This window comes from Carassius carassius, chromosome 25 (assembly GCF_963082965.1).
Source record: "Carassius carassius chromosome 25, fCarCar2.1, whole genome shotgun sequence".
In the NCBI taxonomy this organism is placed as follows: Eukaryota; Metazoa; Chordata; class Actinopteri; order Cypriniformes; family Cyprinidae; genus Carassius; species Carassius carassius.
This window is the reverse complement of record NC_081779.1, coordinates 18,690,490-18,705,440: the sequence shown is the minus strand read 5'-3', so window position 1 is coordinate 18,705,440 and position 14,951 is coordinate 18,690,490. Positions and strand designations below refer to the sequence as shown.

Below are 14,951 nucleotides of genomic sequence, written 5' to 3'. Positions count from 1 at the left end.
ATCTATCTATCTATCTATCTATCTATCTATCTATCTATCTATCTATCTATCTATCTATCTACCCTCACTCTCTGTTACATGTATTGTGTTTTGTTTGGCTGCCGTGCATCAGCTGGGAGGGGTCAGTGGAGGAGGCGGAGAACATGTGTGTGTTTGTGTGCACGTATTTGCGTGCGCTATAGCTGTCATTGTCTCAGTCTACGGGCTCAGGGAGCAAGCATGTGCAGGATAACACGAGGCCCCAGCAGCCACACGTGCCCTCGTTAGTACGGGGCATCCCTGGAAGCAGAGCAGAACGAGAGGCAGGTCTCCATCTGTCACTCTCGGGCTCTGAAAGCAGGAGGACAGGCTGTTCAACTCTCGCTCAGACCTGGTGTACCGGCCTTGGGGTCCTGTGCCTCCCCCCTGCCCCTCGTAGAGCACAGAATGACGCAAAGAGATTAAGATTACAGGAAAGCTGGCAGAAATAGAGAAAATACCCTGGACTCTTTGATTTCTAGTTTGTCTCCATCATCCATGATGCCAGGTGAGATTGGGTAGCTTTCAATGTGTGTGACTGTGTCAGTGGGAAATTGTGCATCTTAAAATATAGAAGTGGACTATATAAGGTAATTTGTGCTTTTTTGGCTATATTGGTTGCTCTTGTAAGAGAAATAAGTGCATAAACCTTATTTAAATGATATGCTTTTTTAATTAATGCATTTATTGTTTATGTGAGATGTTTGTTTTTGTTTTTAAATACAGCAATTTTTCTGATAAGCTAAGATGAATGGTATCTCTACCTTGCAAGGGAATGCTGATAAATTATAAACATTTGTTTATAGAATCCAATAATACAAAGCTCAATAATAAGTTTTTTTTTTTTTTTTTGCAATTATAGCTGTCAGTTCTGAAGCTATAATGTCACTCCAAGATAGCTAAATCCTTGCACATAGTATTGCATGAATATTATCATGTTGTAAGACTATCACAAATCATTAGCCTTTTAACTTTACCTTTGTCACTTAGACACAGTTGGCAACTTTTCATTTATCATAGAAAACCAAACATTTATGTTCACAATACATAACTGTGCAAATACAAGACCAATAAATGTAAGATGTGTGAACAATGAAGCAATGGCCTGATGGTCCATCAACTCTTTTTCACATCCTCATTGTTGAGCCCTTTTCAGGGAGATCAGAGATCTGTTCTAGAAAGAGTAAAATCACTGTACAGGAGCATGAAAGTAAAGAAAGCAGACAGAGAAAGAAAATGAGAGAGGAGAGTTGCAGAGGGCAGCTGGCGTGCTGTGTGTGCAGGCTGCAGGGAGATCTCAGTGCTGCTCTTCACAGATGGTGTTGTGAGACAAGCTCTGTTGGCACTGCCACTCTCCTGTGTACCATGGCCACTACCTCTCTGCCAGCCAACCCGTCTGGTGCCCACCTCTCCATCTACCCACCCTCGACTTCTCTTTCTGTTTGTTTCTCTTTCGAAACTTGTTGTTTGTGTATTTGTCTCAGTGTAACTGTGGTGGCTTCTCAGACTCGAGTTTGAATGATGAAATTCTACGGTTGAGTTGATATCATATTCAAATCTTCTAAGAGTTATGGATGGTTGCATTTCTAAATTTGTGCTTTTTTAGGAACAGTATATGTACCAAAGAATGTCTTTATTCTTTTTTTTCTGGTTTTGATCTGGATTTTCAGTTTATTCTTTTCAAACGGCCACTTGAAACGTGTTTGTTAACATTGGCCTTTATGTGAAGCGTGTTTATGAATTGTGTGTGCATGTGTAGAATTGTTCGGGAAGCTCTGGAGGAAGCAGCTGTAAGCAGGCGCGTGTGCCAGGTCAGGGACACTTGAGCAGAACTGACACTGGGTTATTTCGGACACCCATCTGCACTGGAGCTACCGTTCCTCCAGGCCGCCGCCACGGACAATCTGTTCACTCGCTGGCAGAGTGCCAAACACAGTGCCGTCCATCTGTGGCAGGCACTGAAGCTTTCAGTGCTGAGCAGAGCTTGGCTCCTTCTGCGCCTGTAGTTATATAGTTTTTTTTTTTGTTAGCAAGAGTGTTTTTGTACAGCGTGTTTTTAACGCATGTTTCTCAGTTTACAATAATATGCTACTGTAAAGAGATAAAGGTCATTCTTTTTAGTAATATGGAAACATGGCAAAGCTCCTGTAGTTTTGTAGTTTTTTGTTAGCAACAATGTTTTCATACAGTATATGTTTAACAAAGGTTCTTAGTTTGCAATATTCGGTCGCAAGTTATACTATTCTAACGGATTAGAAGTTGTTCTTTGTTAGTATAGAGATACAGTAGAAACAAGTTTATAGAGCGTTACTGTTATCAGCAGTTTTTGAATGATACGTTTTCAGTGAACTTTCTTAGATTGCGATATATAGCGTTATGCTGTTGTAACGAGACATGGCTCCATTAAATTGTCGCATTTCTGGCCAAAAATATTAATTTGCGAGTTACGTTTTTGCTGAGATTGCCATTGCGACTGCGACAACATGTTCTATCTTAAAAATGTGCATGTAATGCCCTTTTTCCTGATTGTTTTGCTATCAAATTTTTATCATGCTGACAAAATAAACTCAAGCTCTTTAGTCTATATGCTGTGTTCTGTAAATGCTTGAACTTGCTGCCATCCAATAATTGCAATAAGCTTTGTGCTCTGTTACCTTTAAGTAAACAAAGTATCAACTTTAAAATTCAGCCCAATTCTTAACAAAATTCAGACAATAAAAAATCTTCGATGTGGCAGGATGAGCGATCACTTTATCGCCTCAGTTCAAGCAGCACATGAACCCATCATATCCTTCACTTTTTTCCTCTATAGTAAGAAATAAGCATTCAGAGTCCATAAGCTCATCAGTCAGCTAAAAAATAACTATAAAGAAGAGCATTTTGCTAAATTTATGCACTATAGTGCTTATTCATATTTTTACTTAACCTGTTGTCTACATGATAAGGAAGAATGCAAGGAGCTACGGTGGGCGATATGGAAAAAAAATCATTTCACAATTTTTTTCTTTTTAGAAATATCATGATTCACGATTTTATCACAATTCTTTGTCATGTAAGTTTTACTATTTTGCAAGTTGTCTGAGCATTACAGGCGAACTAATTTCCCTATTATAAAGACAAAGCCTTTCAAGGTAGCAAAAATAATAATAAAGATAAAAGAATGACAAAGATACATATTACAATTACACATAATATACAAATAAAACAAACAGTGCTTTATTTTAGCTGGAGCATTCAAGAAATTGAATGAACAGGTATAAAAATAAAACACTATATGAACTGATTCCTAAACCAACTGTATTAATTTTCTTCAAACTACAATCAATGGCGAAGTGATGCTGACATGGTTATGGTCCATGATATTGGGACAGATTCTGTGTAATAAACAATTCTTTGTGGCTGTATAGTTCTCAATTTGGAAGAGACGTTCAGTTTCCAATTTAAGTGATACTACTTTCCCAGGACATCTACAGTACAAGATGGATTAAAATGCTGAAAAAGACAAGAAACGATAAGACATAAACACATGGCAGGATGACTGTAATGTTAAAGTTAAATGAAAGAATAATAAAATAAAACTAGCCAGTAAAATAGCCAGTAGTTACTTGATTGATTTTTTTTTTTTGGTCTGGAGCCCTGCAAGATAAAGTTCGTTCTCTTGGGTAATATGAAAACAGCTATCTCCACCTCTAGCTTTGTAACCGTTTTGTTAGAGACACTGTTATATAAGATGATTCCCATTGCGTAGTATGGCAACAAGGCTTTTGAGCCAAGTTTAAGCATTAAAGACAGCCACGCTAGAGTGTATTTAGTCATTAAGAAGCCACTCAGTGATGGCTGATCGTTTGAGGGGCAGTCATTGCCTGGAGCTACGCCTCAGTTCCTTGTACTGAAAGCCATTAGCAAACTGTGGCCAGTGCCTCAATCATGCTCACACACACAGAAAAGTGCTCAGGGTGGAAGTGCCCTGACGTTAGGTCATACTCCACCATCTCTGGCGTCTCCTGCTTGCCAGATGTGACTCAAACCATTTTAAAGGTCTCATGGAGTGGAAGAGGAGGAGGGAAGGAGAGACAGAGAAATAGACAGTTTGTGTGTGTGCACAGTAATTGGGTGGGGCGGGGGTGGGGGGTAGTTGTTTTCTGAATCTGGTTCTACTTAGTAAATCTCCATCCAGGACTGCGTTTCATGAATTGTCGACATATTTTTCTGCACAGTGGACCTAACTCACTCTAATTTTGAACACATGGCTTCTGTCGTGATATTTTCAAAACACTTGCAGACAGAGGTCCAAGCAGAAATAAACCGTCATTCTGCCGCCAGGGTCTTTCTTTTTTCTCACTATCAACCCCCACCCCAACTTCTCCTCTGTGCCTGTCAGTTATTCTTTAGTTATTCGTCAGCTGTGTTTTCAGTTAGCGAGAGCAATATATTATTAGCTCACATTTTTAATGGTAGTAAAATACCATTTTGTTAATGTGAAACATGAGCCTCTTTTTTTTATGTTGAAAATTTATTTGACATCCACCGCCGTGGCCTCGACTCGTCCTAGCATCAGAGACTTTGCAACACTTTTGTTGCCAAGCATGGAGAGAAATCCATTCGTAGCTGCCACAGCCAGTGAGATTAAGTGGCTGAAATGAATAAAGTGAATAAGTGGATAAAGGCCTGCAATTTGGTGGCGCTGAGGGCAATGAGCAGAGTGCAGAGGTAATTGCACACTGCTTGAGCTTCAGGAGAGGACAGGAGCTGTATATGGATATGGATGAAACATCTGATATGTGTTCCCTTAGCATTCGAAGAAACTCCAGGGCTCTCTGTGGGAACCTCATGAAGTTTTCTAGCTTCTTTCAGTTTAGACTTCTGTTAGACTGTCAGTAGTTGCAAGTTGTTGACCATTATGGGTTATTCAGTGGTAGGGTTGGATACCGAAACCCGATACCAATATGGCACTGGTACCTATGGAACCGGTATGCACCGAAAAGAATCAGAGCGCAGATTTCGGTGCCTCATTTCGGTGCCTCTTAAATGCCTGAGCGATCGATTAAAATATTTGTCCTGGTTCTCCGAAATGTTCACAAGAAGCATTGGCGTTGCTAGTCTTTTTTAGCATAGCCATAGCATTTAGCTCCATAAACTGTATACCAATTTGCGATTGCCTCAGAGTCAGTCCCTTTAAGTTTCATATGAACATGCCATCAGATCCGTCTCCTCCTCGTCTTTCAGCGCGCTCTTCAATCCACAGACGGCAGACTTAAACAGAAACAGAGGACACAAGGTGTGTGTTTATCGATAGATTGTTGGAATGTCAGTATCTGTGCAGTTCTTTATCATAAATACAGTTTACAAAAGGTCATGAGGAAGCAGTCGGTTTCTCATCTACTGTAAAGTTTTCGCTCTATTCACCACTGAGACAAACTGAGGCAAAAGACTTAATGGGTTAAAACCATTTTGGGGGGGTGAAAATACTAACATCCCTAAGACTTTTGCACAGTACTGTACTTTACAAACGACATTGTTGCTACTTTATAAAGAATGACCATACAATCATTCACAGAACTTATTAAAGACAGTGACAGATAGCACTCAATTTAACTAAATGTCAGAGAGATTAACAGAGATACAGTCAAAATATTATGTGTGCTTTTGTATTAAATAATGACCTAGATCATGAAATACATGTATTAGCCTTAGATTAAGGGAGGTACAACTTGGGAAATGAGAGCATCCAAGGAGCGTGTGATAGCTATTGATTTATTTTAAATATTATTAATGTTCTATAATGTTATCCAAAGTTTTTGTGGCTCTTTATTTTTTTAAAGTATCGGTTTAGGCACCGGTACCATTTTAAAAGTATCGAAATGGCACCGGTATCGAAAAAAAACAATCAATACCTAATCCTATTCAGTGGCTAATGTACAATGTACACAAATATACTTACAATTGATAAAATGAAATGTTCACTTATGCGACTACAAGTCAAAGTTTTGGACAGATTTGATGTTTCTCTTTTATAAAAAAAAAAAAAAAACTTTTTATACAGAGGCTTATGCTTAAATGTTCGACATATGTTTTGTAGACAAATACACATTGTGCTTTCATGTGACTTTGTTTGCGAAACAAAAATTTATTTCAGTTTTATAAAAAGTATCAAGTTTTGATAATCCATTAATCTTGGGAGAATCTAATTATAAATATTTAAGGTCAAATTTAATATTTCTCCTTTTTTCATCAGTCTTTTTAATCTTGGCAAATATGAGTGCAGTTTAGGATGTTTTTAAGATCTCTTTTGATTCATTTATATTCCATTATCTCATTGCTCTCTAGGAAAAAAAAAAAGATATTCAAGAGATCTCATATGTGACTTTGTTTTCATATCTATTTTGGTTGAATCTTTTTATGGGAAACATGTGAGACAAAGTTGACTCCAAGAAGTCTCATGAGCTGTTATAAGATACATTAGCTTCATAAAAACATTCAAAAACAAAGAAATGTTGATAAGGCTGATTGTAGATTCTGGCAAAAAGACACAAGACACAAAAGGACAGTACCACTTGTATTAAGCTGCCAAGTTTCAATATCAAAATGGCCAAATTGAGCACAATGTGTATCAGTCTATCATCAGTTATGAAACACAACTTTTTCAGGCCATGTGACATTCTGTTTATGTGATGTTGTTTTCACCAAACAAACTTTTTCAATGACAGAGTGTTGCTCGTGGACCAAGCATAAATCCCACAAGGACTTGTGTGACTTTTAATCTACATGATTCTAATGAGGGACATGGTGAAAAAACAGCAGTGTTTGTGGATAGCCAATTAAAGCCATGTGTCTAGGTGCTGAGCCATATTGCATGTGCAGTCTTTCTCTGTTTCTCTCTCTCTTTCTCCCCGCTTTTCAGCTGGCATCTGCTCATGCCAGGAAGCTGAGTGAGTCATTGACTTGAGAGTTGGACAAGCTTCATACTTGCGTTTGAGAGCACTAATGTAGTATGAAAGGCTTTTTATTGAAAAATGCTCTAATTCTGCCTCTCTAGATAAGTCAGTAAATAATTATTTACTGTTTGTTCAAAAGATGCTGGAAATTGCAGTTGTGCTTGTAGTGTAATTGCAGCACCTTCATTGTTCCCATTTCAATTATGATTGTGTGTTTGAAGATGAGACATGAGAGAAGATTATAAGTGTTTTTTTATGCGAGTTCCCCTGTGAGGTCTTGCACTGTCACAGCTTTTAAGGATTTATCCTTTCCTTCTTTTTTAAAGTCTGGCAACATGATACTGCACAAATATCTGCGATTTCAACGGATGCGTAACGGCAACCGTGAATCACTTTTATTGTTCCTCTACACTTGTTTTCTTCCTCAGCTCTTCATGCCAATGGGGCCTTATTTCAACAGATGGTTAAAACAGACGTTGAAATAAATCCATTTTGAAGAAGAGGACGAAGGGGAAAAAAAGTGGCTTCCACTATAAATGCTGCATCTGTTTTTATTGGTCAGTCTTTTTTTATTTATTTTTCTTTGACGCAAGACCATATTTTGAAATGGATCAGCAGATGGCTCCCGGTCTTTCCTATTTATGGCAGAAATGCTCCAGGAACGCATTATCTCACATTATAGCCACACTGTAAAACTAGCAGTGCCCACTCGTCAGTGTCCACTTAAGTCGGCACGACTGGCATCAAAGTGGGTAGCTATAGTGTGAAATCACTTTCTTTTAAAGGTTACTGCCATCGGTAACCGATGATGGCATTTACGGTACATTTAAGAGGTGGAATGATTCATTCATCTGTCGGAATCCAGAAATAACACCTCGGTTGGGTGTGCTGCAGAAAGAGCCAGACAGAAGAGTGCAATCTTTTTAAATATTGGAGTGCACAGGTTGCTGTTTGCTGCAGTTGGGTGTATTGGTAACTCTTGAGTGAGCACAGACTGATGCAGGTCCCTTCAGCATGCGTGCCATTTGATGGGATGGAATGGAACGTTGACACACCACCTGGCGCCGGCCAAGTGGGGCTCGCGAAAACAATTGCGCCTGGGGAGAAGCCTTGAAAAATGAGAGCTCAGGGAGAGAGGGAACGAGATAGAGTAGAAGATGGAGATCCAAAGGGACAGGCTTTGTTGCAGGGAGAATGAGCGGAATAAGTGTTTGGGAATGAGTTCCAGGAAGGTGGGGGTAACCATACATCTTCCCTGACAAGCCGGCAGGGTTTGATGGGCCACGCTCCATGCGCTGTTCCATCTGGCGGAGATGATTGCATGGTGCATCAGTGTGCACAAGTTCATAATGTATTCATACCAACACAACACACTCTGCCAGTTCACCCTCGGCCTCGGATACCTTAGACGACATCTGAATTCCAATTATCCGAAGAGTCTTATGTTTTCTCTCTCTCTCGTTCTCACCACATTACTAACTTCTTCATCTTTAATGCACAGCGTCTCTGAAGCGCAGCAGCTGGTTGTATCTCCACTTTCTTCATCTACTTTCACAGTGCTATCTGTCCCGTGAGATGTCTCCCATGAAAGGTGTTCTCTATCTTTGCCTCCCACATCTCATGAACCTGATCTGATGAGTGCAAATCTACTATAAGCAGCTATTTTTTCAGCATTAGTATGCAGCCTATTTTATTTCCAGAAGCTGTGTGCATCAAACATATGAACAGTCTCATGTTTTTTTTCTGGTTACATTATCTGATAAAAGATCTAACACAGGGTGCATGTATGAAAGGAGCAGACCAGACTAATGGATTAATAATATGTTGTTTTTAAAGAGTGATGTTGATATCTAGGATACAAAAGTACAGACTATTAGCTTAAAGCTTATAGTATTGTAAACTAGAAAAATTAGCCATTATCCATTCCGGCACATTAACCAGACCATAGTTTGTTCATTAGCTGATTGGTTGGTTTGTTTTGGATTTCTATATAATATTTTGTGTAGATAATGTACTATTTAGTCTAATGTTTTTTAATCAAAATAAAAACAAGTAAAAAATGGGAAACATAATTCTGTTTACAGAAGAGACTTTGAGACACCTTTGTGGTCTCTGTTTAGTATTTTTAAAATGCCACTAAATAGCAAAGAGTTTGTGTATTATAAGTTTTTTTTTTAATTGAACCTCATGGAAGACTGTAGAAATAGACAGCATGCACAACTGACTGTTTAGATCTTAAAGGTAAACTTACTAACTTACCATGAAGGATGTGACTCGGTTCTGCACCAAATCATGCTGGTTTTTAGTAGTGGTCTCATAAAATAGTGTGAAAGTTTGGTATTCCTCATTGACTTCTGTGTGTGTTTTTACATGCATATTGGTGATATAAGCACAAAGATATAATGGAAGCAGCTAGAAGAGCCAGTCACATCTTAGCATGATGTTCACTGCCACTGTCGGGTCGTGAAAAATGACCAGGCATGGAATAAAGATAAGCGAGTCGGTGCTATCTAATGCTCAGTTTGGCGTGCCATTTAATGGCGATCCATATTACTTGAGAGCTTTTTTGAAAAGCAATAAAAGACCTTGCTGGATAGGAAAATGGAAAGCATTTCATCGTCCTTCCTGGGAGCCACATTAAATTTCTTTCTGCATCAGTATCCATGATGGCCTGCCTAATATTCACCTGTACTGTTCACCCACCTGTTTCCCTTTTTGAAAGGCAAGGTAACTGCCAAACAAATGCACTCTGTGCGTGAACTGTCCGCAGATTAACTGTATATGGATTAAGTGTATATGACATCAGGGCAGGATGGATGTGCACTCTGGTATGTTTTTGAGCCTGTTTAAAATGGATTATTGCTTCTTTTCTACTCCAAGTGGGAACTCATTTGAATTGAGTTATGCATTTCTTTTTCAACAACATATTTCCACAGTCTACCACTTTTGGTGGGTTTAATGTTGCTGTTGTACAATGCAGTTTTAACAGCAGTCCTTTTTTACTTTGAATAATAGGAGATAAAATATATAAATGTTGTGCAAATGTACCCTGCACTCCACACCATTTATGTAATACCAAGTTTTTCAGACACTCTTAGTCTAATGGAAGTAGTGAATTTATAATAGAAATATTACAGAACACTTTTATCTGAAAATGTTTTCCTTTTCTTCAGATGGGTTTTTACAATCATTGATTGTTCTTTGTGTGGAATTCGTCCATCTTACCAGTATAAAAGTGAGATGTATTATGGTGATTATTATTTCACTTGACCATGGGATGACGCACACTATGGAAGTGCAATGCTTTTAAGTTGTCTGATGTGTAATATTTCAGATGAAAGTAGTTAAGGTAATATAAAACATCATGGATCTGTTATGGTGACAGATCCTTCATTTACACCACCTTTTCATACCTTTCTGTGTCTTCAAGGGGTCATAATCTCAGTGTGTATGTTGTCCAGACCTGTAAACACACATGTACGTGTGCTTGCAGATTACAACCTATTTTTCACCTCTTATCATCCATGTCTGGCTGACAGGTAAGGCAACACAGTCTCACTCCGTACTCGTCAAATGTCTGACGCATGGTCAAGGGATCTCGCGTCACTTTTTTGACGCACTAGGTATACCTTTGGAGTTGTTTTTCAACGTGCAGGTTAGTTCGATAGACTTCTATAGAACTCAGCGTTTAAATTTGACGTCTTGGGTCAGCACACCGCAACGACACTAAATAAATAAAAATAAAAAAGAATAGGCTACAAAAAATTATATATGACAGAGATTGTTTTTATCTGGCCCTCCAACTTGTTTTTGAGGTTTAAAAATCCTCGCAATCTGATATCAAAGTGCTCTCTGTGCAAAGGCTTAGCGCGTTCATCAGTGGTGAGTTTAACAACACTCAACTGCAGGTAAAACAGCATTCAGCGATGAGTTTAACAATGCTCAACTGCAGGTAAAACAGCATTCAGCGGTGAGTTTGACCAAAGCAACGCTCAACTGCAGGAAAAATGGCATTAAAAGGTGAGTTTAACAACGCTCCAAGGCGCGTGCAAGTAAGCAGGCGCGTGCAAGTAAGCAGTTTAACCGTTTTCTTACAACCCAACGCGCTAAGCCTTTGCACAGAGAGCACTTTGATATCAGATTGCGAGCAAAACAAGTTGGAGGGCCAGATAAAAACGATCTCTGTCATAAATAATTTTTTTGTAGCCTATTCTTTTTTATTTTTCTTTATTTAGTCTCGTTGCAATTTTCCAATTATAATGATCTGACAGGCTTATTGGTTCAGAATTGCTTTCACACTAGTGCTTGGGCTATTTTATTCATTTCAGACTTGTGCTGTGGCTCTTGTGAATTATAGTGCCTGGACTTGTCACATTTTTAAAATTTCAATGTAATAACTGGTCACATACTGAATTTTTAATGTTGGATCAAGCCACATTGCTTTACTTCATCCCTTTCACTGACTCAGAAATCTTTAATTTATCATGGACCAAATGCAGAGTCACCTAATTAGAAATAATTATATGTCGCATTGACATTACCAGCACTGCTTTTTCACTGTAGCCTGTCCATAATTTCCTCATTGCTTTTTTATTTGCTTTTTTTTTAACAATACAGATACAAAACTGTTAATCAGCAGATTCAGCACATGTGTAGGTGTGAGACTGAAGACCCCTGCTGATTATTCTGTATTATTTCTTTATCTGAGGAAATAAATGGTTAGCTTAGGCGGGGATAGATGGGAGCATTGCCTGTGTAATATATTAAGCTTAAGCTTTGTTTTTAGTGTGGACAACTCTGTTTTCAATTGGGGAAAGGATTGAAAGTGCATGGGGAGCAAGTATGGGGCAGATTAAGCCTACACAGACACACATGTTTGGGATCTGGTGAACACATATAGCCACAGAGGTGCCTAGAGAATGGGAGCCATACGGAGCTGAAATTCCCACCTTTTTATCCCTTGTGCTTTCCTGGTCAGACTGTGGTTGTCTAAAAGCACCAGCCTTTCTTTTTTAAGATCATACTGCAATGTTTACATGGCAAGCAAGACAAATGCTGGTATCTTCAGCTGTGAAACATCTTTGAAAGGCAGTTCATAGCCATTATCAGCTGAGACAGCACATTTTGCATGTGCAATAAAATATATACATTATAAATCAACTTTCAATTTTTATTCTTAACGTGTTACTAAGGGTGCTTTCACACTAGCACTTTTGATGCGCACCCGGGTTCGACTGACGTCAGAGTTCGGTACGTTTGGATGATGTGACCGCTGTCTTCCATTTTGCCGCCTTCTCCTGCAATGTCATTACTTAGCAACTAAGGTAAACAGCTGCTGGCTTGATGATGCAAACAAACCACAGTTCGGACCCAAATAATATACTGTGAACACAGTCGAGCAGGGGCAGGGGGAGGGGGGTGCAGTCGAACTCAGGCTTAGACCAGGCAAACGAACCAAGTGTGTAAGCACCCTAAGTAACACTGTTTTGGTCTCCTGAACTTCTGTATAAAAAAACGTCACAAAAATGAATACTTGACACACATACGTTAGAAATATGTCTATAGAAAACTTGAAGTGTCTACTTTCAAATTAACCAAATCCAAACGAAAATAAATATTCTCTGATTATGTAATCAGTATGAAACTTATACGAGGTCCAGTCTCAGAGGTCATTATATGAAGCCATATCTCCGTGCAGACGCCCTCATCACCTAGATACAAAATTTTTTTTTTGGAAGAAGACTTGAGGAGAAGCTGGAATTTACCTAAAAAAAAACAGCGCGATCTGATACGGCTTTATTCAGTGGAGGATATAATTTCTGTAATGTATTCTTACTTAACATAAGTTTAACATCATCCTGTATGCATTTTACAAGATGGGCTTTTCTTAAACTAAACAAAACTGAAATGTGTGAAAGCGAGTAAAATATGCTGAAATATCATATGATATACATTCATATAAATATATAGTTATTACATATAGGCTAAATATCATCCGAAAGGAGGATGTAAATATTTGGTATCTAATAAAAAAATATATGAGATATAATACGATATATATATAGATAGATATAAAGTAATGTCAATGGTTTCATTGCAGCACGATGAATATTACAATCTAGGAATGTTTAGATCAGGTTTTACTGATCTACGATCAGATGTTGAGGTTTATAATGTGCTAAGCAATAAGAATTTAGTTTATAAAATATATCAGAATGTTGTTTATGATCTGTGTGGTCATGCAGACAAAGCATATGTGCATGAATGAAGGTACAAATCATGTTGTTTACAATTCTAATAATTAAGTTACTTATAAAGTAATTAAGTGGCTTTTTAGACAAATTAATTAGAAAAGTAATTTAAATACAATATTGTTGATGTAAATTAGTAATTAATTAAAATTTTTTTAAAGTACTGTAACTTACCCAACACTGTTTTTAACCATGATCAAGTGTAAAACAGGTCGACTGAGAAATGGGGTACTTTAGACATTACATGTCTGTTGTAGATGCTGAAGACCTCTGTGGGGCTCCTCCAGATTTCTGAAACATTTTAATGAGAATATTGCCAGTGTCTTTGATCATTTGGGAAATGGTGATGACAGCTGGAATTTGACTGGTGTTACTATCTCTGAACTCTCTAAAGGCGTGTACCGTCTATGTAGCTGTGTGTGTGTGTATATTTTAGAGGACCTCAGGTGCTGTAGAGAGGCAGCTGTTGGGATATCACTAAGGTCTCACAAGAACTGTTCCACTTTTTCTTCTGCAGATCGCACTGAGAAGCGCTCCACTATGCCTGACTCACCTGCTGATGTGAAAACACAGTCCAGGTTAACTCCGCCCACCATGCCTCCTCCCCCCACCACACAGGGAGCTCCCAGGACCAGCTCCTTCACCCCCACTGCGTGTGAGTTCTAGCACACACTGTACTTGGCCTATACGTAGACCCCTTAACAGAAGACCAATGCATATAAGTGAAACTAAATTATAAAATAGTCCTAAAATACCTTAAAATACCTTTTTAAAATGAGTACAGTTCTGTTTTTGTAATCTAAATAAATTTCCAGCATCTACAATATTTTAACCAAGTCAGTCTAGCCAGATCAATGCAGACAGATTTTTACATTTGGTTAATAGAAAGGGAGTTCATGTAGATGCATTGTTTCTTTTAAAAATTTGAATTTGGAATTCCAATTCCTCTTCCTGCTTTTTACAGTTTGTGATGTGTCAGTATTGTTGACTAGTTGGTTTAAAGGAAATATGTGCTTCAAATATTAAATCAGTTGTGTTTGCATCCAATAGAGATTAGTACATAATCTGCATGGATTTCCAATCATATGTGTAAATTGAATTTTCAGATTCAATTTAAGCTTCAATTACATTCAAATACTTGAATTGACTCTATGCAACTGCTAAACTAGATGTGATGTGTTCTAATCGAGTCTGAGCACAAGTTCAGAATTAAAATGTTATTTTTTAAAGAGTAACTAAACCCTAAACCAACTTTTTTTAGTTAATGATCTATAAGAATGGGGCTTTATTAGTGCTGTTCATTGATTCGAGTAACTTTTTTGACATTTGAGTATAAAGTGTTTTAATTCTACAATATATGGTGTAAAAACGTGTGAGTGCTGCCCTCTTCAGTTTGAACGGTGGCTACTGCAGTTGATTTTTCCTATTGGATGTTGCGGTGGCAAGTGACGTAAGCGGTGGCAGGTGACGTAAGCAGTTTCCAGCTCACCACGCCCCTTGGTACGAGCTACCACGCCCTTGGCAGTATAAAACCATCAAAATCACTGTAGTGAGTCAGGAGCTGGAATTGCGAGTATTGGTAACGACCAGGATAGACTATTATAGCATCTATTTAGCATAGCAATTATATAGTTATTTAGATCTTCAAGTTAGCTTAGATTTATCTGTATTTAGTACAGTGGTCAGGATGGTGTGTGTAGTGTTGCTGGTTGCGACAGCACTGCTGGACTGCATAGTTTACCAGCAG

General features: G+C 38.3%; 1 protein-coding gene across 4 annotated transcripts in view; it reads left to right on the top strand.

Annotated features, from left to right (window-relative positions):
- Positions 1 to 14,951, top strand: part of LOC132104334 (protein CBFA2T1-like) — a 61,796-nt gene that overhangs the window by 26,603 nt on the left and 20,242 nt on the right. For 3 of the 4 annotated variants that reach the window (XM_059509738.1, XM_059509737.1, XM_059509735.1), the window contains exon 2: positions 13,722 to 13,859. In XM_059509738.1, the coding sequence (XP_059365721.1) occupies positions 13,722 to 13,859 (138 nt within the window). Of the gene's footprint in view, positions 1 to 209; positions 527 to 13,721; positions 13,860 to 14,951 lie in introns of those variants that run through there. The other variant, XM_059509739.1, reaches the window with a different exon arrangement.